This window comes from Impatiens glandulifera, chromosome 7 (genome assembly GCF_907164915.1).
Source record: "Impatiens glandulifera chromosome 7, dImpGla2.1, whole genome shotgun sequence".
NCBI classification, from domain to species: Eukaryota; Viridiplantae; Streptophyta; class Magnoliopsida; order Ericales; family Balsaminaceae; genus Impatiens; species Impatiens glandulifera.
Window position 1 is genome coordinate 39,992,612 of NC_061868.1, and position 25,862 is coordinate 40,018,473.

The window sequence follows — 25,862 nt, forward strand, 5'->3', positions numbered from 1 at the left end:
GTGAATCTTTAAAAGTTATTATAATTAATTTATAACCTTATATTAATTATCATTGTTGAATTACATTATTTATATTTCATAAATTAAATTTTGATATTTGATTAACCTGTATACCGACTTATGAATTACTCGTTAAAACTCGGTGGTTAAATGAATCTTTTATTTATTTAAAAATGTTCGGTAGATAATAAGTTAGCGGCGTTTTAAACCGATAATACAAAATCTCGTTTTGTAAAACATACCCTAGCTAAGGACTCTTATAGCCTCAATTTGTAAAGTTTAAATAAGGAGGTCTTGACCATTAAATAGATAATTTGGTTAATAAATTGAATATTGTCCCACCTATTTAAACTATTAATTAATACAAGTTTAATTAATTGACTAACATGTCTCTTTCTCATATTTAGTGTGTTCTAATAGGGAAGTACAAGCCCATTATTTTAATCTAATTGATCAATTATTTAACATGTCTATTGTATTTTGTCACAATTCTAAATTAATGACTATATCTTCTAAAATATTGTTAATTAAAATTGGGAGTGATTTGTTTGTTATAAGATAATTTGTTTAATGATGATTTATATATTATAATATGAGTTTTAGCTGTATTTTGTATAAATATATTGTTAGTTTTGAATATGATGGAGATTATTGTGTAATTTTTTGATTTATCTGATTTAAATTATTCTTTGAACCATCATTTTGTTTGTTTTTTAAATATATGATTTTTAAACAAATATAATTATTTGAATCATGAATTAATGGTGTAACAATTTGACCCAATATTAAGCAAAATTATTAACTTACTTTCTAAGAAAACTATCAATAACCTCAAATAACATTATAATCATGTTTATTTTTATCTCCTTTTATATATTATAAGGGAATTCAAAGTTAATAATAATAATAATAATTTATTATTAGCAATATAATATTATTTTTTAAAATAATCAAATTATTAACAAACTAAATGGGGACTTTATTTTTTGTCACTAAGAGCTATTGTGACATTGAGGTTGATTTTTTTATTATTAAAAATACATTTATCATATTTTTTATAACTATTTAATGATTCAATTTATTAATTAAAATATTTTTTATATAATTTAAATTTTAAATAAAAAATATTATAACAATTAAACCAACTGAAAATTTAAATAAACAAAATATAATATATATATATATATATATATAATAAGTTATAAAACATGAAATTTGACTAAATGGCCTTAAAAAGGCCCTTAAATGCGCGGGTGAAAGACCCATAAATTTATTTGTGCAAATGAGCACTTCAAAATATTCTGACGAAATTATTCCCGTCACGTAACGCGAAGAGCATAATCGTCTCGCGAAAGAAAAGCCTGTGAAAAGTCCAGAATGATCGTGCCCTTTGCGTGACGATCGTGCCCTTCGCGTTACGCGATAGGGGTAATTTCACAGGCTTTTTCTTTCGCGAGATGATCATTCCCTTCGCGTTACGCGGTGAGATAATTTCGTCAGAATATTTTAAAGTGATCATTTGCGCAATTAAATTTATACACGGGTCATTAGCGCATTTAAGATAATTATTATGGTCATTTCATCAAATTTCCCTATAAAACAAGTTAAAATGCGGTAAAAGGATGAGATACTCGAGTCTCGATTCGGCGTGGTTAAATTGATTGTCGTACTATATGCTTAATCCGTGGGGATTAGTCGTATTTTGGAAGAGAAGAAAAAAATATGGTTCTCAAATCTAAAAAAAATAATAATAATAATAATAATAATAAATGATGATGATATATTCTAATATTCTTATATAAGCTAACAGAACATTCTTAACCTCCTCATTAGGTTAACAATCACTTTATTCTTTGTAGATAATATAATATGGAGTGAGATCCTTAAGGATAAAAAAAGTAAAAGAGATTGAAGTCAAATGAAACATCTTAGATAAAAAAGAAAGAAAGAAAGAAAAAGTTAGATGCAACATTATTCATTGTTTATAATAAACTGCTTCTTAATGACACAAAGGGTTAGTTTGATTTGGCATTGCAGATTGAATATGATTAGGTTAATAAATTATTAAACTGATTTAAGTGAAAAAGTTAAATCATTGGGCTATACCAATTATTTTCTGATTTAAATGACTTATGCCATTTTTTTATGATTAAATTGATCATGTCTCAATTTAATAAATCCAATGAAAAAATGTAAGACAAGTTCGGATTTGTATTTTTTAAACAATTTGGGATAAAATACAGACAATTCAATTCGCTATAAACATAATGTTTAGATTGTCTTATCTTTGTTTTAATATTATGAATTAATAATTTAAACAATATTAATAATAAATAATTAAATATTATAATATTTCACATTAAAAATAAAACATTATACAATGAATAGGGATGAGAAATTGAAATGTTTTGGATTCCATGAATTTCATGTTATTCTGTCCATCCCTGTCTACCCACTGCAACATAAAATCCAAAATTTCAAATTTTAACAATTTTTTAATAATCTGTCATATCAAAAATATCCCTTTTCAATTAAAATATCTTCAATTTCATTTTTATTATTTTTATTAAATATTAATATTTTTAATAATATGATGGCTTTTGTTTTTTTTATTTATTTAAATTTAACTATAATCAAATATCTTTACTTTCTTGTCAATTAATTCATTAATAAAAATATAATTATTTTTAAAAAATACTATTTTATTATTATATATTATGAGTACATTTTAAATATTTGTATTATAAAAATATTCATCAAAAATCAACATTTTCCTATCCTTCACGTAGCTAACAATGCATTCCTAGAAATTTTAGGAACCAAATCGACTTATATAACACATAATAATTATTTTAAAAATGTTCTCTATATTCCAAATCTTGATTTTAATATTATAAATATTTGTCGTAATTTAAAATGTCTTATCAAACTCTATCCGAATAAATATGAATTTCAGAATACGAACACGAAAGAGATGAAAATGTTAAGTTGTGTCCGAGACTCTACGTCTTTCAACGTAACACACCTCTATAGAAAATATTTCACGTTATTCAACTATTTTTTCAAACAAACGTGCATAAATAATAATAGACTTGGACATCCTATTTTTTATATATTTTTTAGCTAAACTATCTTGAACCTATTTCAGTGAAACCACTACTTCTTTTTATTGGGACACTTGTTAATTTGTCAAACACACTCGATCATCTTACTCATGCCGTTTAAATTATTATCATTAATAGACACTTAGACAGTGACTAATGATGTTCCGTCCACACTAACACTTTAAATGGTACACGATAATTTGTGATCTTTACTCCGAACAAACTAACCTAACATGGTACTTCTTTTAGAAAAAATACAAAGTTGGTCAAATTTTAAAAAATTTCTTCATCAACATTTATTAAATAAATTCAAATTTATTTAAATAAACAAGAACAAGCTCTAAATGATTTATCTAAATAACCTAAATAAAAAAAAGTAAAAAAATCTAAACATCAATATTAAATTCTTAAAAGTGATTTTGGCTAATGGAGAAGGGAAAGTAGTAAAGAGAAGATGAAGAAGGTGAAGAAAGAAGACATGAAATCCACCGCAATCGGTTCGTTAATCGTCGGACGGATTTTCAATCCTTATTGATTAGTCTTCCATTCTATCTAGGGCTGTGAACTAAAGCTGATTTCCTTGCACAAATGCATACAGAATTCATGGAGATATGTGCATCTGCTCAAAACAGTGTGGCTGTGTAAGTTTCTGATTCTTCTTCTCAATATCTCTTCCCTTGGATTGTTGGATTCTTCCAAATTTGATTAGAAGAGCGATAGAATACTGTTCTTATTGGGATATATGAGTGACTAGTATAAATATCAACTAGTATGGAGAAGGATTTTGATGAGAAGCTCAAGCTTCAGACCAATTCTTCCGATGACGGCAACGTGCAACAGCAACCTAATAGAGTCGTGTTCAGAGCTCCACAAGAGAATTTCACCATCCATGACTTCGAATTGGGCAAGATCTATGGCGTCGGTTCTTATTCTAAGGTTGGATTTGTCACTTTTTTTTGTATATAGATTCGCCTTTTGCTCTCATTTGATTTGCTACTTGATTTTCATGATATTAGGGCTTTAAAGGATGACAAGTGATCTTAAGATGAAATCATTTAGAATTTGGATAATTGTAATTAGTTTAGATCATCATGTTTTAGATTTTGTTAGTGTAAGAGATTTAATTTAGAATTAGAATTCTAATAGATTTATACTAATTGTTAGTATGTAAGCTATTAGGATATCTTTTATAGTGGAAAGAGTATTGCCTAAGAAACCAAATGTTTCAGATTCGATTTTCACTAAGAACATCTTAAGTTGAAATGAAGGGCCATAACGGTGGGAGTCATGAGAGCTTCCTCTTGAGAATAAAGCATCTTAGCATATTTTTGTCATCCCAAATTCATCTTTGATTCCAAAGGCTCTTTCTAGTTCTTTTCCGGAGTCCTTACTTTTTTTTTTTGGTTTGAAAAAGGGTCGTCTTTATATTACAAGGATTTAATGGAATTATGAACGCGGGGTGCGATCATGTTTACAGGAATGAAAATTTATGAAAAGACATTGAGAAAGAAAAGTGTGTTATATTCTTATCAAATCAAAGTATAGTCCCATCCTGTGCAAACTCCTTTTTTTAACGTAATTGGAACAAAAAAGAAAGTCGTCGGTTGCAGACAAGTCTTCAAAGTCAAACACAAGCCATATGGTACTATTGAGAGATTGAATGCTAGAGTTGTAACAAAAGGGTTCTCACTGTCCTACAATGTTGATTATCAAGAGACTTTTGCCCCTTAAATTTCCCCCTTTTACTTTGATATTTTATGTGTGCTAAACATTTATGACTAGAAAAATCTTTGTTCTATGGAGAATTAGCTTGTATGCATCGTTTTACACTGTTCAGATCTCAGCCAATTTTATATGTATTTGCTCATGGAATTTGCGCAAATACCTAGTCACTGCACTTATTTTTGGTGTTCATATATTTACTTAGCTTGCATTAGATACGTCAGTTTTTAGTAAACTCACTGATTTTGTTTAGCCTATGTTTTAACCAGGTTGTGCGGGCTAAGAAAAAAGACACGGGAATGGTGTATGCATTAAAAGTCATGGACAAAAGGTTCATTGCTAAAGAAAAGAAAATAGCATATGTGAAGATGGAGCGAATTGTGTTAGACCAGTTGGATCATCCTGGGGTTATAAGGCTATTTTTCACTTTTCAAGATACCTTCTGCCTGTGTAAGTGGTGGATGTTTCCAAGAACAATCTCTTTGCTGCAGCTTTTTATAGATCCCTACGATCTATTTCTTCTTTTTTTAGTCTTTGCTTATGGGCCAATTCTAACTTGGACATCTTTGCATATATTGTGATTTTGTTCCATTTTCATGGTCATATATGAAGACATGGCACTCGAGTCTTGTGAAGGTGGAGAACTTTTTGATCAAATAATCAGGGTGAGCAAATATCAGTTGTCAAACAATTTCTGTACCTTCTTGTGCTTTTGTTATCTTTTTTTTTTTTTAAATAGTCATTCATCAGGACGCTATGATGCGTCAAAATGCAGCAATGACTAAAAAAAGTGCAGAAAAAGTTCAAGAAAAGCGCTGAAAGGGAAATACTCAAAGGAAAAAAAAACAAACCAATAGAATACAAATCACTGCCTAATATTTTTGTGGAGATCAAACATGTCTTCGTGGATCCTTTGTCAATGAAAGCAAGAAGGTTGATGAACGAGCTTTTCAACTGACCTCTCTCTCCCTATCATCAAACGATCTCCTATTATAAATCATTACAAATAGACAATTTGCTAATGGATGTAGCTACTAAGCTCCTAAAAACATAATAGTATTGTGCATGTTTTTTATATTGTAATACTTCACGATAAATTTTACTTAACATACAACATTCTATTAGTGAGTATAGTATGTCATGACATCTGAATCTCAGGATATGCTATTTGACTTCTCATGTTGGAAATAGTGCTCACATTTATTAACTACTAATCGTGCTGCTTATCATTTTCCAATTGCACAGAAGAGATGTTTATCAGAAGATGAAGCTCGTTTCTATGCGGCAGAAATTGTAGATGCTTTAGAATACATACATGGCATGGGATTGATACACAGAGATATTAAGGTAATCAATTCCTTGGATTTTCTTTTCACAATCTGGTATATTTGAGATGCTGACAGTTTCTTTATTGACAGCCAGAAAACCTTCTATTGACTACTGATGGGCATATTAAGATAGCCGATTTTGGTAGTGTGATGCCCATGAAAAATAGTCAAATTACTGTCCTCCCAAATGTTGCTTCCGGTAAGTGCGCTTATTCATATATATGAATATTAATCATATGCCATGGAACATGACTCCACTTGGCATGTTTATGCATTGTTTTCCAATACCAGATGACGAGGAATGCAACTTTGTTGGGACAGCTGATTATGTACCACCTGAATTCTTGGATTCTTCTCCAGCAACTTTTGGGTGAGGGAGTCTTCCCCTGGATATATCTACTTTGCTACTCTTGTATATAACCCCAAAAAAACAATGAGGATAGTTTACATATTAGATCAAATCCTTTTGCAACTCTAATGTGATTTAAGCACAATGATTCCTATCATTGTTTTAAAAATATAATTCCTTTGTATAATGGTTAAAGTGTTTTACTTATTTTTTTTTTATATTGATAACAGAAATGACCTTTGGGCACTGGGGTGCACTTTGTACCAGATGCTTTCAGGAACTTCACCCTTTAAAGCTGCAAGCGAATGGCTTATATTTCAAAGAATTACTGCAAGGGATATCAAATTCCCTGATTACTTCTCAGTTGAAGCGAGGGATCTCATAGACCAGTTGCTGGTATGATGAATTGCTACCACTTTAATTTATGTTAAAGCATTTGTAATACCAACCTCTAATCTTTCTGCTTCAACCCTATCAAGGAAGATCCCGTAACCAAATAAAATCACTTCTGGTTCTAATTAGTTTTTGTGCAGAAAAGCATTAAAACATATTAAATAAAATCAAAATAACTGCAAGAGTGGTATTTGATTTCGTTGATTAGGATTTGATTTTGTTTAGGTTTTAAGATGTTAATCTCTTCTTACATATTCATCTCCTTTTGTTGATTTTGATGACTTTTGTTGCCTTTGTTGATTTCTTGTTTTGTTGCTTTTGTTTTCCTGGTATATGTTTTTTGTCGCTATGCTCAAACGACATTGATTAACACGAAAAAGAAGTAATGATGATAGAAATGTAATCTATGATCATATTATGGTTAGTTATAGTTGTATTCCTGCTACTTCGCTATTAACTATATAACATGATGTAGCATGTGGATCCTAGTAAAAGACCAGGTGCTGGCGAAGATGGTTATGTTTCTCTCAAGAAACACCCATTCTTTTGTGGAATTGACTGGACGAACATAAGGACTCAAACCCCTCCAAATCTAGCTACAGATCAACAAGTATTCATCATTTCTTAACCTTCTTTCCATTAAACCAATCTGAATTTATGAATTTTCTTTTATGTTTTATGCCTTACATTTCCTAAGCATCTCTCTTTTTAGGCTCTTTCAAGTGACAGTGAAGATGGTCAAAGTTCTTGGAATCCATCACATGTTGGCGATGGCTTGGTCTTGCACATTGAAGAAAATGAAAGCCCTGCAGCACCTTCCGAGTACAGTAATATAACTCCCCTTGCTTCAATTGACTCATTTGATTCAAAATGGTAAGTATTTTGCCTTCCTCAGATTTTTTTATTATTTGATTGAAAGCTTCATGTTCTTCTATCACTACTTGTATCATATTTCTGTAAAATTCAGATGTTGATTGAATAGTAGTTTACATTAATTTGTTTCTTTTTGGAAAAACACCTTCTTTCTATATCACCAATTTTTGTTATAGTATCATTATTAGATTTTGTGTAATGTATCAAATACTTTCAACAGGAAAGAGATTTAGTCATTCCCCTTTGTGAACAAAATTGTACAATCATCCATTCATTTCGTGGATGGGCTATACATAAAATTGTTTTCTTAATTTATTATTTTGTTGAATTAATAGGCAACAGTTCTTGGAACCCGGGGAATCGGTTCTCATGTTCTCAACTGTGAAGAAAATTCAGAAACTAATGAACAAGAAAGTGCAACTTATCCTTACTAATAAGCCAAAGTTAGTCTATATGGATTCTTCAAATTTAGTGGCGAAAAAGGATATTCTCTGGTCTGACAATTCCAATGAGCTTAGCATACAAGTTGTGACTCCTTCACATTTCAAGATCTGCACTGTAAGTTTTTGCCTCTTTCTATCATGATAAGCACGCAAAAAGACAACTTTAACCCCGAAATTAATTAACTTGCATCATTATTATAAGAGGATACAATTTTCGATAAGTAATTTTTCGACAATAGTTTCACATTTTATCAAATAAAACTTACATATCAAGTGGTTTATCTTACAAATATTTAAAGCACTTAACTTTCAGTTTTATCAAAAACGCACTGATATACCATTCGACATACTAACTCTTAATCTATACTAAACGATTCAATTGCATTGATTTTTCTAAGAAATACACCGTTGTTGTTGTTGTATATAAACAGCCGAAGAAGATTTTTGCATTTGAGGATGCAAAACAGAGAGCTTTCGAATGGAAAAATGCAATTGAGGCTGCCCAAAATAGATGAATTCTCTATGTGTTATAGTGATCAGGTTTTATGATTATTCATTTTTTATGTAGAAGAAACCAGTCCTAAAAAAGCTGTCATAATTTATTATTTGAAAGGAAATTATTGATTCATGTTGCAATTTCTATGATACAAGATTCATGATTTTTGTTGGCATACATAAAAAAGGATTTGGAATTGCAATTTTTCATCTTCACTGTTGTTGTAATTAGAGTTACAGCTCTTGTATCTGAAACTAAATATGAATCCTAATATGTTATTTTATTTTTTTATGGTCAGTTCTCAGTTTTCACTAATTTTTCTATTTTTTTTCCTTCTGATATTCAATTTTAGCAGAATGTGAATAATATATTTCAGATGGGTCATATGCCATATTCATGAATCATTTAAATTTTTTACTATAAAAATCTTATCTCATAGGGTCATTTTTGTTAGAAGGTATTATTTGCAAGATAAATTTCAATACTTTGATCATATTACTAACAGTTGGCCAAATTGAAAATATTTTATGTACTTGACATGGAAATGTCAATACTGTATATTCAACTAAATAAGTTAGGTTGAAAATATTAGATTGGTAGCTCAAAGTGACGAGATTAGTTTTTAAGAGATTATACACTTGGAACGTATTAAATTGAAGGTCACATTTTGGTTCAATCTATAACGTTTTAAGTTTAAGTTGGGAGTGAAGATGGGTCACATTTTGATTCCATCTAGAACGTTTTAAGTGAAATTAGAAATCAACTAATTTTGTACATTAAAAAATAAAATATTGAATGAGTTATTTAATAAAATAAAATTTTTGTTTACAACTAAAATTTTAAATGAATCAATGTAATTAAGCTATAGACCAATATTTTTTTAAGTAGGGTTTTCATACAAAAGAAAATATTGAATAAAGGGAACTAAATAAAATAGAAAACTTAATAAACTTATATTTCTATATCAAATACAATTAATAAAAATATTAGCTCACAATTTTGTTTTGTTTGTTAATGTATCATAAAATATTAAAATAAATATAAAATAAGTTTAATTTTGCACTTTTTATAATTTGGTAATAAATTAAAATATTGTTAAAAAATAAATTATATCACGATAATTCTGATTAAATTAATAATTTGGTGATAAATTAAATATTATTTTTTTGAAAAGTAAAGAAATTGAGATTAAAAAAGGTATATTAAATATTTATAAAATAAAAAATTAAATTATAAGTTATTCATAAAAATAAATATATTTTTTTCAGAATTCAAAAAACAAAAAACGAGGGTTTAAGGGGGAGTTTGGGGGGAAGAAGAGGAAGAAGAAGAAGGGAAGCGGCGAGAATGGGTTCGAGTTACAGGTCGACGACAGAAGGAATCCATCATCGTATCTTTGAATTCTCAAGAACAGCTCTTATTCGGATCTTTGCTTCTCCTTATGCTACTGTAAGTAACATCTTCTTATCTGTTCAATTAGATCAATATTCGTTTGAATCTACTCCTACTCGTCGTCTTCATTGAAGGTCTGTGATTTGTTCTGCGGAACGGTGCCCGACGAGGCCAAATGGGATGCAGCTCAAATTGGACACTACATTGGCATTGGTACGTCTCTATCTCTATCTCTATATCTCTCTCTCACACGCACACACAAACACACACTTCTCATTATTACGTTCTGAATTGGCAGATGTTACTTCATCTGGAATAAGTCAAGTTCGTGAAGCATGGGAAAGTCGAAGGAAGACTTACACTTCCGAATTCCTTGAACTTGACCCTTGCATTGTAACCCATTTCTTTCTTTCTTTTCTTACTTCTTTCTATATGCTCAACTTGTTCTCTTTATTTGATCTTCCACTTCTTTTTCTACCCTGCAATACTTCCTTTTTATTGCTACACATGGGACCCTGAACTTGTTTAATTTCATTAATATGGTGTTCCTTTAATTGAATTCTATGTATTATTCTTGTCAGGAGGATATAGGACCATTGCTGCAAGGTAGGAGCAATGTTGCTGATATTGTTTGTTGCATGCAGCACTTGCAGGTACTCATCTATTCTCCACTTCTTATTATTTCTCTTAAGAAAATACACTATACCTGTTATCTTTCTTGCAGTTATGTTTTCAAACTGAAGAGAAAGGGAGAAAGCTAATGCAAAATGTAGCATCTTTGTTAAAACCAGGGGGTTATTTCATTGGCATCTGTCCTGACTCGTCCACCATATGGTATGGAATGATAAAAAGGATGTGTGTCGTTTTCATATCCACTTGATCTTGGGTTAACATTTTTGTTGCAAATTTTGGGAACATTTGATTGTTATCTTTCTAGTTTGGCTGTATTGAATGAAAAGCTATTTACATACCAAGTTTACCCACAGTGAAAATGCTCATTAGGATCTGCCTCATTTGGAAACACTTTTGTTTTAAATTCTTTCTCTCTGAATCAATTTCCTTTCCAACCATTTTTATATCTGTAAACATTTCCAGAAACAGAAACAAAACCAAAAGTGTTTCAAATGATGGTTTATCAACTTTACCATGGTATGTATGCTCATAGCATCAGTAATCTATTAATCACCCACTGTGGGTAGAAAATGTGTACAAACTCAGCTTCATCACGAGAGTTGTCATAGCTTGTTTAATGCATTATTTATCCAGTGCATAAAGAATTCTGATCCTGATTAGGTTATTAAACAATAAACACACTCTTTTTTTTTTTTTATGTTTGACTTCAGTTATTTCAGTAGGAACCTATTCTTCTGTATTGTTATTGTTTTTTCTCACACTTCTGAGAGGTGACTATCATTTTGATACTTTAGGGCAAAATACCAGAAGAACATTGAAGCTTATCATAATAGGAGTGGCAGCATGAAGCCCAACATAGTTCCTATTAGATCTGAAAATTACACAATCACATTTGAAGTGGAGGAAGAGAAGTATGTGCTTTTGAGAGTTTAATATTCCTTGTCTTTCCTGTATATGTATGAGAAACTTACATTTCCTCCTCAAAAATGTGTTACTTGTTCAGGTTCCCATTTTTCGGAAAGAAATATCAGATAAGATTTGCTAATGAAAGTGCTGCTGAGACCCATTATCTGGTTCATTTCGCAAGCTTACTCAGGTCAAATTCCTTTCTTCTTCTAGTTTAGTATTTGTAATTAGTATTTGGGATTTCACAGTTGCTTGTATAATTTTACAACTATAATTTTGACGTCTCTCAGATTAGGAAGAGAAGTTGGCTTGGACTATATTGAGATTCAAAATCTGAATGATTTCTATGATGATAATAGGTAACTGGGATTGTTATGGTAGTTTTTCATCCACCTCGATTAGTTAGTTACCTCAATTGTGTACTTTGCTCCAAAGAGCAAAATTTGCAGGTATGCTGCTTGATACTTGTCCGAGTCTTTTTGATTCCAGGGGAAAACTTATTCCAAAAACATATGATGTGTTAGGTAATGGAACTATTATATGATTGATTTCTGTTTTGTGCATCTTTCTTCTGTAACATTTCGATCTCTGACCTTTATGAGATTGTGATTTTGATTCAGGTTTATACACTACATTCATATTTCAAAAATCTGACCCAGATGTTGCTCCACCACTCATGACACCAGTGCAGCAAGATGAGATCCACACTATTGATGAGGCAAGTCATTAGAATTGAAGTCCGTATACAATGTGTTGTTCACCATGCTTAGAATTACTATTCCAAACAAATCTCTGCTAAGATGAAACATAAAATGAATTTAGAATCAGATTTGACATTGCCTTGCTTATATCATCTGAAGTGACTATTGATGTGTTTTAGCTGTTCTAGTTTTAAAGTTGATCTCTCTTGCTTGATTGATGATGCCTATGAAACATATTTGTGAAAAGTAGTTCTAATTAACTCATTGCATGATAATAGCATTTGGAAATCTTAATCTCTAATTCATATCACATTGATGATAGGCTCCCTAAAAGGGGGAAGAAAGACTATTTAAACCCTAAACCACCCCATCTCCTCTTATAGCCTAGCGGTAAAAAGAGGTGGATACCACAGGTCCCCAGTCTCTCTGAGGTCCTGAGTTTGAGATCATCAGATGATAAGTTCCGCTCGTCTAGTTAAATTGGTTGAGTAGATTTGCGAGCTATGTGCTTAACCCGCCGGTTAGTCGCACTCCAAAGGAAAATTGAAACCCAGCCTTCTCAAAAACAAAAAACTCAAACCTAATTTTAGAACTAAGACACAATCCTAATCAATACTAGTTAAGATGATTACATAAATATAACCATTGATAAGCTCCCAAAGGGGAAATTTAAGAGTTGTATTCATAAAAGAATAATGTCATCAAAGACTATGATCCTCCTTATTTATAGAATTAAGACATATCCTAATCTAACACCCTGTTTGTAGAAGTAATTAATCCTAATTTGTTTTAAATAATACTTTTAACTTACTTAAATTATTTTATAATTTATAAAATATTATTAATCACATTATATAAAAATTAATAACATTAGTTAAATTAAAATAAAATTTAAAATAAAATAAACTTATTTATACTAATAGTATAATAATGTGAATATAATTTAAAAAATAAATGTGATTTTTTCAAGATTTTATACTTTAACTATTAATTTATTTTAATATTTTATTTATAATTTATTTTCTACCTGTACTAAAAAACGTGTTAATCGGATCGAAAATGTGTTAATCGGTAAAAAAAAAAAAAATGTGTTAATTAGTTCAAAACCTATTAAAGAGGTTAACCTAAGACATTGCAAATCAAAAGTTTACTTAAAATAGTTGGTTATTTGTAAACACCTAAAATGTAGAATTGACTCCAGAGGGTAAGAGTTTACTTTTAAATAATATTAATTATATATTATTATTATTATATTTTTTGAAAAAGGTTAACTTTTTATTGAAAGTAAAACGCAAGATGCGTTTAGTGAATTACAAATGAGAGGGAGAAGAGAAACACAAACAAAAAAACAGGAGAAGAAAAAGGAAAAATGCCAATAAGTTCAAAAAATTTCCAACCCGTACAAAATCTCCTTTTACGAATAGAAGCAAACGCGTGGAGCATAAAGCCTTTGATTCTTTCAGCTCAAATTTTTTTTCTTAAAATGTTCTTCTATTTCTTTCTTTCCAAATTGTCCACCACATTATGAGGGATATAAGTTTCCAATCATCACTGATGTTATTGTTTGTTCCCCACCTTATCCATTTTTCTCAGAAGTCAGCGACGGTAAGCGGCACCTCCCATTGAAAGTTGAGAATGTTTTGCAGAAGGGCCCACATGTCTCTGGCAAGGTCGCAATGGAGGAGAATGTGATCGATAGTTTCCTCGTTCTTCTTACCGAGACAACACCTACTGGACAATTGCATCCCTTTTTTTTTAAGTTTGACGGTAGTTAAAACTCTCCCATGAATTGCCTCCTACACAAAAAATGAAATCCTAGAAAGGATTTTGGATTTTCACACTTCCTTCCAAGGGAACCGATTTGGCACCCCTTGAATGGTTGCATGGTAAATAACACTAGTCTTAAAATCTGGAGAGCCAATCAGAGTAAAACTATAATCAGACTCCGGTTGAATTGTAACTTGCATAAGGGTCTCCACTAAACTGGCAAGCATGTCATTTTCAGCGAGCGAAAGGCGGCGATGCGATGTGATTCTCCATTCAGTGAGGCCAAAAGTAAGTCTATAGAAGTCAGCCACTCTTGCTTTCTTTTTATTAGAGATCTCGTATAAGTCTCGAAATGATTCAACCAATTTCCCCCTAGGATGCCACGTGTCGTTCCAGAAATTAATTTTCTTTCCGTTTCCCATTGAGAAGGAGAGGAAAGGGTAAAGTGTCTTCCACGTCCTTGTAATGTGCCCCCATATGCTACTACTCTTGTGAGATCTCCCTGAAAGAGGCATCCATTCATTATCACGAAGACCATACTTGTCAATGATAACATTCTTCCAAAGACTGTCGTTCTCATTTTTAAACCTCCACCACCACATGCAAAGGAGATAAATGTTAAAAAGAGAGATGTCTTTGATTTCAAGACCACCTTCAGAGATGCTTGAGTTTTGTAATGTCCCACCTGACCAAATGTGTTTGGGATGTCACCAATGAAAAAAGCTTTGACTTGTCTCTATTAATCTTGAGTCCCGAACACGCCTTAAAGATGATGAGGATCTTCCTAAGAACATGACAAAGTGTATCATCTGCAAAAAGAAGATGAGTGATGAAGTTAGCCCGTCTCGATGTTCCCAAATTTATTCCTGTGAAGAGCTTGCGGTGGCTGCTCTCTCGAAAAACTTAGATAATCCTTCCATGACGATAGTAAACAAAAAGGGCGAAAAGGATCCCCTGTCTAAAACCCCTCAAGCTCTTAAAAAACCCGCAAACTTCCCCGTTAATAATGATAGAGAACTTGGGTTCAGAGATGCATCTTTTGATCCACTTTCTCCACTTTTCCCCGAAGCCCATCTTTTCGAGGATGAAAAGTAGGAAGTCCCAGTTGACTTGATCGAAAACTTTCTCGATGTCTAATTTGCTTTGGCAACCCCTTTTTTTTTTTGAATGACGGAGTCAATGCACTCGTTAGCGATGAGTGAGGCATCAGAGATTTGTCTTCCTTGAACAAAAGCCATCTGATTGTGGGAGATAAGGTTCGGCAGAAGGACTTTGAGCCTATTTGCAATGAGTTTAGCCAGAATCTTGTAGAAACTAGAAGCTAATAGGCCTGAAGTGTTTGAGTTCTCTCGCTCCATGAATCTTTCTAATAAGAACAATGAAACTAGAGTTCCAACTTTTTTCAAAAGAGGCCGTCTCGTGAAAATGCTTGAACGATCTTAAGTAATCGTCTTTAATGATCTCCCAATTTTTTTTGATGAATGCAATAGTATATTCGTCGGGGCCAGGGGTTTTATCCCCATCGCAGTCAGAAATGGCTTCCCAGATCTCATCGATCGTGAACTCCCACTCAATGAAAACCCTTTGATCATTACAAATCTGATTAAACACAATCCCCGAGATTAGGTCTCTTGCTAGCCCGTTAAATAAGGAGAACTTCGTAGAAAGAGAGAATGGAGTCTTTAATGATTGACAGATCGGAAGTCTCGACCCTGTTAGCCTTGAAAATAGAGAACTGGTTGTATTTTCTACGAGAATTTGCAAAGTTATGGAAAAATCGGCTATTTAAATCCCCCTCCTTGAGCCACAGACAACGAGATCTCTGCCTAACATTATCCTCCTCCCACTTGTAAAGAAAATCGAAGAAAATCGAGTCGCTCCATTAGTGTGAATCTATTGGATGCCTCAATGTCTGTGAGAGCACGTTCTTCCTCTAATCTGTCGAAACACTCAATTTCGTGACAAACGTCAGAAATGTTTGAATGGAGGGAACCAAATTGGTTTTCCTCCATTCTCTTATAAATGTTTTGAGATTTTTGAGTTTTTGAAAAAGGATAAAAGATGGTCTCCCCTCTACCGTAGGATGACTGGACCACCACTTCCCCATTCCTGTACAAAATTAATTATATATTATTATTATTACTCCTTATATAAACTTAATTTAAAGGAAGTAATAGTTATAATATCAATTTGATGAGTTCATTTATTTGAATAAATAATAATGTTTTGAATTTGTAAATATTTTACCTTATTTATGTAAAATTGTATACAATCATAAAATCAAATAATTTTATAAACTCGTAAAATCTTAAGATCATAAATTTAAAATCATAAGATTTTAATATGATTAAAAGTTTACTTAAATTAGACTCCTTAGTCTATTTAGAATAGTAAGATTTTAAGATTCAACTTAAGATCTCAAGATTTTAACTGCATTTAGTTAACCCTATGTCAAAATGTGTTACATGAGTAAAAAAAAAACGTATTAAACGCAGGTCAACCATGTTTGATTTTATTTTGAATTGTATCAAATTTATATTTTATAATGAATAGAGACTCTTTAAAACTTTATACTTTCATTTTAACTCAATTAGTGATTATTACACGATCCTTTATTTGGGCCCAAAACTCGATTCTTTCTAGGTTCTTTTATCTTTTAATATTTATTATATTATAAAGCCCCATCCTTGTAATTAGGTCATGTTAATCTCGATCTAATAAAATAAAACAATTTATGTATTGATTACAATTATTTTATTCTTTGTTCTCTTTCAGATTCGTGATAAAAACGTGATAAACGGATAAAACACGTGTTAGTCAACAAAAACAAAATTTAATTTAGGTTACTCAATTCATACCCGACTCAACTTATACCTGACCCATATTAATGAAACTTGAATTTAGATTAAATAAGGGTTGGAGAATGCGGATTGACCTGATCCATTTGCTAGCAAAAAGGTTTGTATTTGATTTGAGACATGTTTGTTGGTTGTGCAGACATTACAGAGAGAAATGCAAGGTGCACTCTGGATTGAAGAGAAAAATACACAAACACAGGCATCGTCATCATCAGCATCGATTGGCCTCGGAAAGATCTCTGAGCAGAAAGGTATTTTGGGCCCGGGACCTGCTCAGTTACGTTTTTCAGAACCTATGTGACACTTCTTTCTTCGTCTTCTTTTTATTTGTGTTTTTCAGAACCTATGTGACACTTCTTTCTTCGTCTTCTTTTTATTTGTGTAAATGTTGTGTTTTCCCTTTTTCTTGTCATATACCAATGCTTATGACAAAACCTTTTACAGTAGCCAACTGAAATTATATAGAAACAAAATATGTTGATTAATAAGCAGCATCGTCATATTTCTTCATTCTTTCACTATTATTCATTCATTTCATTTCATATTTGCTGCCTCATGGTTCTTACTGTCTCTATCACTCTGTGTTCCAAATAATGCATTTGAGAATTATTGAGAATTTCAAAGCATGATGGAAACCACTTAGATTTTGTACAAGGAAAGGATAGTAGAGAAATATATGTGATGTTTCTTTTTACTTGAAAATGAATGCCCTGAGCTAAACGAGTCTTCTTTTGCGACAAAACTGACGTTTTTAAGATTTATGACTGTCTGGACATGTGATTTAGCATATTCTTAGAATGTAAACTGGTTTACGAAAATAACATTAAGATGCTATAATAGTACAACAACTAGTTTTCTAATTCGATGATCTTGACGAGAGATGCGTCTCCAACTTTTTGACAAACAACAACCCTGTCATGTGATTTTATAAGTCCCAATGCCTTTCCATGATCGAGAGCAACCTTTATTATTGACTCATTTGAACTACTCTTTTTCGATTCACTTGTCTCAGCCTGCATGCAATTGCAAAGTGTGCCATACATCATTATTTATTTATGCTCAACCAAAATAAACAAAAGACTAATGACTACTTACAGCATGTCGTGGATCAGCCAGAAACGGGAAAACACCTCTCACTATCAGCGATTGCCTAGCCTGTTCATTACAAACGTATAGATGGTAATGATAAATGACACAAAAATAAAAAACAAAACAGGTCTCGTGAATAAATTATTATTACCTCGGAAGCACCAGTGAATGTCCATTGAAGTTGATTTGACTGTAGTCGAGGTATTACAACAGATAGCACAGGCATGATTGGCCTGTATTTTGCTATTAATCTGTAGAATCATACAATACCATTCTTGTCAAACTGCAATTTGTAGCATGGAATTATTCAAGGGTATTAATTATTAACCTTGCAGATCTTCCTGATGAAGTGAAACAAATTATCACAGATGCCTTAACTTTGATTGCTGCACGTACCTATATATGATGTCAATAAAAGGTAAAATAATGAACCCGAGACTTTTCGTCACAAATCCAAAGAATAAATAATACCGCTGTTGAAGCAATGGATTCTAGATGACTCATTGGCTCTCCAACATATTTGACAGTCTTCTTAAAGTAAAGATCTTGGTTGAAAACCTTCTCTGCCTGAATATTCAATTTAAACTACTCGTGACTCTTAAAAAAATCTTTGTTTTATGAGATAGAGATAATAAAGAATATCGTACCTCCCCACAAATTTTTCCAACAGTTGAAATGGTCTCTACCGGGTATAATCCTCGTACAGTCTCTGCTCCAAGTATAATTGCGTCGCAACCTGGGAATTTGGAAAGGGGGAACAAACAAGGCATACTATAGTGACTTGAATCTCACTTTGTAATTGAGGAATAATGTATACTATGAGCAAAAAAAACTATTAAGGAATTAAACAAAGGTAATATTATATCATCAAATGTGTTAAATGACCTATTTGGTTTAAGATATGGAACTTGAATACCCTTTCTTTCCAATTAGGGATGAATGGCAATTACAATCAGCCTCAATGCAGTTCTAACTGGTTTGGAGAATTTAGTTTTTGTTTTCTTACATGGGGTGGGCAAACCGGAACACTAAGATACATTAGTATCATTTTTCAATTCTTTATTCAAAATCGATTGAAAATAAAACATACACATCGCAGAATTTCTGCGATTCATAGTAAAAGGAACAGCAAAAGAACGAAGCAGGCTAAGAAAGTCAAGCCAACTTTGCTTATTGACGTCCTCTATATGCTAATCATCTTCACACAAATCCACAAGATTGAAACCTCATATGTATACAACTAGTGCCACAAGAGAAAGAAAACCACTAATCAAAACCTAGGTCAATCATTCGAGATGGAAAAGATACAAAATTTTGACACCTTACCTTTTTGCACTTTTCCTTTTACCATTACAACTACTATTACCTTCTGTTTCAACCACCACATAAACTATGTATCATTTTAACTCATATTTATGATGACTAAACATTTATCTTTTAAGTATACTTTATATAAATATTGTTGTTAAAAAAGTTTATATAAATTGAAGTTGCACAAATTTCGATTTCAAGCATACAAGTGTAAATCAAAACAGCCACATCCCACATGCTTGAAATAAAAATCAAAGCTTAACCTAAAAAACTGCTCTCTTTTTTGTTTGTTAATATAATTATATACATTTTGTAGAATAATAAATTTAACAATTTCTGACTGATATTCATCTCCAAAGCCTTGACGGATCCTCCTATGTTGTGGAAATTCAGTATGAGACTCCCAAGTTGTTGCTTCCAGTGTGTTCTAAACCTAATGACCCCTACTGTTCTATATTATCAATTCTTTCATGATTTTTTTTCTTTATGTTTGGTGTGTGCTAGTTTTTTTTTTTTTTAAGAAATGTCAACTTTTCATTAACATAGAGATTATAGTCCAATGAGATCATAGTAATCCCATCCGTTTCAATTATGTCTCCATCTTGTGTCGTCTTGTTACATGTTTATGTTCTTGTTTGTGTCTGCTATGTTGGTCTGTGTTCTTTGTGTTTTCAGATCTAGCTGTTGTTTTTCACTTTGTTTGTGTTTCTATGTTGTCTTTGTAATCCTTTCTTTCATATTTAATATAGTTCTTTGGTTTAGAAAAAAACAAAACAAAACAAATAGCAACTACTCATAAATCAGAATCTTAAAATATTCTAAATCTCAAAGAGAGATAATTACCATCCAATACAGCATTGGCGACATCAGTTGCTTCTGCTCTAGTTGGTCTTAAGTTGTCGGCCATGCTGTCCACAACACGTGTCACCACTACTGGTTTCCCAGCCATGTTACACTTGTAAACTGCCGTCTTTTGAAATAAGAAACCCTGAACATTATACATTTTTCTACAATCAGACAATAATGCAGTACAATGGTAATGCTGTTTTTCTCCAGATTAGTGGCAGTTACATAGGGGTATTCAGATTATAACAAATACAAGGACAAATGTAATTGCATAACCAACTTTATGTCAATTGCAAAAACTAAACTTATCTGATATAACCCAAAGAACATGTAATCATGAAAGCTAACCTTTTCTGGTGGAAGATCAATGCCTAGATTTCCACGAGAGAGTATAATACCATCTGCCACTTGTAGGATCTCATCAAAATGAGTCAAACCCTGAAGTAAAAGAGACTCTTAAAGCATTAAGTTGGAATTTTAAGCTGATTTCATTACATTTGCATTCATGGAATGGAGATAAGGAGGACAATAGACGTTCACATGGTCTCTAGATTTCAAATAAGGTTTGGGGGAATAAATAAACTAATAAAATTAAGCATCTGATATATATATAGAAAAGGAAAGTAAACTAGCAATTACATTAATATGCCCTTGCAGTCAAATGAAGATAGGATTTTAATTAAGGTCTATTAACCTTTTTCTCTACAAAGTGTATTAACCATATCCAAAAGAGTTTTATTTGATTAGGTAAAAACAACTCCACGTTGAGATCAAATTTCATTCAAGTTTATTGTCATCACATCAATATGTCATTGTCTTCAATTAAACTCAAGAGTTCCATTAAGGTCTATTATCCAATTGAGACATAACAATTAACAAATATAGTTTTATTTGATTTTATTTTTGTTATTTGAGCTCAAGTTTTATAAATTCCAAGCACTCTAGTCAGATTATAATTTATTCTTAACTATACATATTTTCCATTAAATTCATTACCATAAAAATACCTACAAGATTTAATTATTTTTGAAATATTGAAGTTTGTATTAATAGAGTTGTATCGAAAAACTTCTAATAATACAAACACAATTCATTGTAGCTTGATGGTTCTCTGTTATGTTTTACTAATGAATATAATCAAGCCCTTAACAACAATCAAATAGTGAATAGAAATGTTAGCTATTGTCCTATTATTCTCCACACAATAAAAGCACATTATTTTCTTAGTAATGACTACCTAGAAGCATCCTTCCAATTATCTTTATATTTTTCTTCTCTTTGTGGGAGGGAGCATTGGAAATATTGATCATATAGTGTTAGGAAATGTTTACTTTGAATCTCGCACCTCATCTATCATACCTCTGTATTCTCAATCTTTGCAAAAATTTGAGTCTGACTCAGTTCGCTAAATTGGGAAAGAAACTTTCGTGCCTGCTTGAGACACATGAAATTCAATTTATTGATTAGTAATACATTCACAATGTAGAAGTTATTAACAAAATTAGAACAGAAGGAATACAAAAGGAACATTCCTTACTTGGTGAATATCCTCAGCACGGCGAGTATAAGACAGTGACAAAAAGTCAATACGGTTTTTAACACCCCAAGTGCTGATAATCTGAATTGGCATAACAAATCAGAGGTTAATAGAATTTGCATAATAAGGACATGCCTGCTAAGATTAAATAAAAATATTTCCAGAGGTACAACAAAGTATGCATTGTTTGGTGTATATGTCTTAAAATGAGATCTTCATGTTGCATTCTATACTACAAACAAACCTCCTTATCCTTGCTAGTTAAAGTGGGAAGTTCTATGCGAATTTGGGACACGTGTAAAGTATACAGTAGACCAGACAAGGTAGCAGAATTCTTTATCAGGCAGACCACATCTTCACCATCAATTTCCGTTACCTGCATATATTATTATTTTAACATCAACTTTCTGTGATACAGAGTAGATACAAAGCTTGAAATCTTACTCTTGAGTCATTGTTTGTTTTTCTTTTTAGTTTGATCTTTTTGAAAGAAGCAAATAAGTGTCCAGCAAGGAAAAAAGATCTCGGATCTTGAAAGGATAAGAACGTACATTTCCAATTAAATGTAACTGCATTGTTCACCCTATTTCATCTTACCTCGAGCCAGACAGAAGTTGTCTCATTTCCAGTAAATAAGTATTGTCCAATAAAAATAGTATCTCCCATCTTCACAGCCTGCAAAGACCAGTTTGTGAAATATGTTTAAGGATACCAGAAAAGCTAATGTGAACTAATAATTATCAACGACATATTTATATATAGTTCAATGTGAATTAATATGCACCAGGTCAAAATGAAACAAAAACAAAAACGTAAATGAACAGTAAGGAAAACTCCAATCAATAGTTCAATACCAACTGCATGATGAACACATTCCATGACCACTGCTCCATTAAAAGATGTAGCTGACCATTTCATGTTGTTTTAACAAGTTATATAGTTCACCATATATCTGACCACATTAAGTAACAATCAGATGTTCATCATATATATACATAATGTATAGAAGTGGAAAAAACTCTATAGTGGAAGAAACTCCTTCACCTATTGAATATTCTTAAAATCATAGAAGAAAAGTCATAAACCTTTGTGAAATTAAAAGAAAAGTAACCACAATATCCTAACTACATCTTAGTTGAAATAAATGTAGTATGTTGAACAAATTAGTGGATGAAAATGAGAATATTATGTATGTGGTAAGTATTACAAAATTTTAAATTAGAGGCTTTCTGGTAAATGATTTACAAACTGAAAAAATTACCTTTGACAATCCACTGAAATTGATGGGAAGTAGATTAGAAGTGGCCACTTTCTCTTGATCAGGTGTTAGTACAACCAATGAATCTTCCTGAAGGGATATGGGCTGTTCAGTTTTGTTGACAACTTGCAACTCTGGACCCACTGTATCTAACATAACCTGAAAAGCAGAGAAATAGTTTTGACATTGTTCATGATTCATGAATACAAGGATAACCATTTATCAATGGGGCTACTTGTACCATTTTAATAAAGATTTGGATATTCCGTGCCTTTTTAAAGTTCAAGGCCTTATTTGTATCTCTGGACAAAGTTTAGGGGATGTTTTGTCCGTTTCTAACTTCTCATTACAAATTTGGGAACATACCAAAGTATACATCAAACAACACTGAATTCATTGATAAAACTGTTAGAAATGCAGAATACTATAGAATGCATTGGCATTAGAAGGAAAAAGAACATACAGCACAGAGCTTTTTTGATCGCTTGACAGCTGTCCTCAGATATTCTAATGTCTCCTGGTGAAATTCATTATCACCCCATGAAAAATCAAATCGAGCAACTGTGGACGAAGATATTAAGGAAACTTTAGGATTTAGAGAACATATAGACAAAGAAAAATCATTTAAAATGCTACTACAATCATAATTGAAAGCAAGATCATTGTTTATGCTCAGCTCCTACTTCAGAATTTTACCCATATATTAAACAACTATTCTAAAAAAGCTCTCATTAACATCAACCTAATTCTAAAATTGCTTCTAACTAAGCTAATGAGATACAAGTATACAACTCCAAAGTTGAAAGCAAAAGTAAAGACAAATTGTTGAATCAAAATTGGGAAAAGGAATACATGCCTTGCTATGATTCCTTGTGATATATAAACTCGAATATATCCAAAATTCACGCATTACCTTGTTCCACTATCTCTGCAGGTCCTTTTTTCAGAAAATTATATCTATAACTTAATTTGGAAACATTCAGATCAGTTCAAGACTGACATACTTAGAGGATCAAAAACACATAAATGTTTAGCATCAAGAACTTCATATCAGAATTCAGAATTAGCAACTGTAATTCAATTATGTAAAACAATCATGAAACAAACAAAGCAAAGTCTATGATTATACCAGACATTCCAGCCTGCAAGCAACTAGTTATGATATCAACAGATCGTGATTTATGTCCAAGAGTCCCAACTATTTTCGTCAGTGCCGGAAAGACACTCTGCATAAATTAATATCACAAAGTTCAGAATCTAAGATATAAATATCACCCCCTTCCAAATCATCCGTGAACAAACATGTCATGATAAAAAAATCCAAAAAGTGTTTTGAAGTGATTAGGAAATGTATATTAACACACAAACTAAAACACTAAACTGTGGAAACCGCAAAATTCGAATTGACGTAAGTAATGCATGCGATTACTGCTTACTGCTAACACAGAAAATTGAACGAACAAACAAACATTACAGGCTTTGGTGGCTCGAGAATTGAAGCCATCCTAATAGGTTCTTCGAGAAGTAGATGATTAGAATGCATTTCCGATTGACAGTCTCAATTGATTTTGGAGATGGAGGAGAGAATAATCAATACTTGTTCGATCGAGCTAGAAGAAAGAGCGATTTAGAGAGAGAGAGAGAGAGGAGAGAGAGAGAACGGTTGGTCGAGCTAATAAATACAGTTCGAACCATGTTCAGAGAGTATGACAGGTGGCGTGTCCATAGTTGAAGATGACAATTTCTCTTTTTACTCATCTTTCTATATTAAAGATACTTATTTTAAAACTTGTTTGTTATACATTTTTTTTATCAAAATAAGATTTTTTTTTTTTTTATAAAATTGTATGTATCATCATCTATAAATTTAATAAAAATTCATTTATTTTTTTATGTAAAAAATACTTTTCATACAATTTAAAATATGCTGCGAAGACCTAAATATTTTGGTTATCATCTCAAATATATTTTTGGCAATTATCTGGTTTGAGATAAAATCGTCGAACTTTCAATGATCGTAGTTGTTTGATGCGTATTCATAATATTACTATTATGACATTGTCTGAAATTAGTTTAGGAAAGTCTGTCGAGTAGTTAATCATTTTTTCGAGAATTTACGAGTTTGATAGTTCTCTGATTACATTTTTTGTTTAATCTATTTTTTAAAAAATTTTAATTTGGTTGTTATGTTTTGTCGTTGGTTAAAGTTTTTTTTTTTCATTTATAATATACATGATGTTTAAAAAAAAGTGTAATTATAATAATATTCCTGATAAAATATTACTTTTTAAATTGAAAAATTTTATATAAAAAAAAAACTAATATAACCCCACTAGTCATATAACCCTTCTATTCTAAGGTCAGGTATTGGGAAATTTGACGAAATGACCCCACTGATAGGCTTAATAACGGATAGTGTCAGCGCATAAATTAAATAACACTGGTGACCCTCTTTTTTTTCTGACGAAAATGCCCTTATTGCGTCACACAACCTGAGGTTGCGTGACGCGATTTTTTATTTTAAAAAAAAATTAATTATGAATTTTTTTTTGGAAGAAAACGGCCCAATTGCGTCATGCAACCCCAGTTGCGTCACGTAATCGCGTCACGCAACCCCAGTTGCGAGACGAAAAAAAATAAAAAAAAATCTCACGATTCCAGTTGCGTCACGCAACCTCCGACATGGGCAAAATCGTCCAAAAACAGTAAAAGAGGTCACCAACCCTTTTTGTTTTAATCTCTGCATTTTCCGCAATTACCCTTTTTTTAGGGTCATCTCCTCAAATTTCCCGAGGTACCTATCCTTCTTTTGATTGTGCTTAAGAAACTAAGATTATATATATATATATTGTTTGT

General features: G+C 31.7%; 3 protein-coding genes across 3 annotated transcripts; 2 read left to right on the top strand and 1 right to left on the bottom strand.

Annotated features, from left to right (window-relative positions):
* Positions 1-3,524: 3,524 nt before the first annotated feature.
* Positions 3,525-9,003, top strand: LOC124946074 (3-phosphoinositide-dependent protein kinase 2-like). Its single transcript, XM_047486634.1, has 12 exons — positions 3,525-3,750; positions 3,870-4,040; positions 5,096-5,276; positions 5,439-5,491; positions 6,072-6,173; positions 6,245-6,353; positions 6,446-6,524; positions 6,734-6,899; positions 7,372-7,506; positions 7,609-7,769; positions 8,105-8,327; positions 8,644-9,003. The coding sequence occupies exons 2-12, from the start codon at positions 3,876-3,878 to the stop codon at positions 8,725-8,727; spliced, it is 1,458 nt and encodes a 485-aa protein (XP_047342590.1). The 5' UTR covers positions 3,525-3,750; positions 3,870-3,875; the 3' UTR covers positions 8,728-9,003.
* Positions 9,004-9,987: 984 nt separating this feature from the next.
* On the top strand, positions 9,988-17,483 carry LOC124944662 (mRNA cap guanine-N7 methyltransferase 2). The gene is made up of 11 exons (XM_047484975.1): positions 9,988-10,157; positions 10,235-10,313; positions 10,399-10,493; positions 10,682-10,753; positions 10,825-10,934; positions 11,528-11,644; positions 11,737-11,829; positions 11,930-11,998; positions 12,075-12,163; positions 12,260-12,357; positions 17,105-17,483. The coding sequence occupies exons 1-11, from the start codon at positions 10,056-10,058 to the stop codon at positions 17,264-17,266; spliced, it is 1,086 nt and encodes a 361-aa protein (XP_047340931.1). The 5' UTR covers positions 9,988-10,055; the 3' UTR covers positions 17,267-17,483.
* A 322-nt stretch (positions 17,484-17,805) lies between these two features.
* On the bottom strand, positions 17,806-24,635 carry LOC124944661 (pyruvate kinase 1, cytosolic-like). The gene is made up of 16 exons (XM_047484974.1): positions 24,481-24,635; positions 24,136-24,232; positions 23,470-23,567; positions 23,010-23,165; positions 22,346-22,423; positions 21,993-22,124; positions 21,749-21,829; positions 21,571-21,642; positions 20,560-20,649; positions 20,209-20,353; positions 18,702-18,790; positions 18,526-18,621; positions 18,383-18,450; positions 18,206-18,305; positions 18,061-18,120; positions 17,806-17,978 (listed from the first exon to the last, which is right to left on the bottom strand). The coding sequence occupies exons 1-16, from the start codon at positions 24,547-24,549 to the stop codon at positions 17,814-17,816; spliced, it is 1,596 nt and encodes a 531-aa protein (XP_047340930.1). The 5' UTR covers positions 24,550-24,635; the 3' UTR covers positions 17,806-17,813.
* Between the last annotated feature and the right edge of the window lie 1,227 nt (positions 24,636-25,862).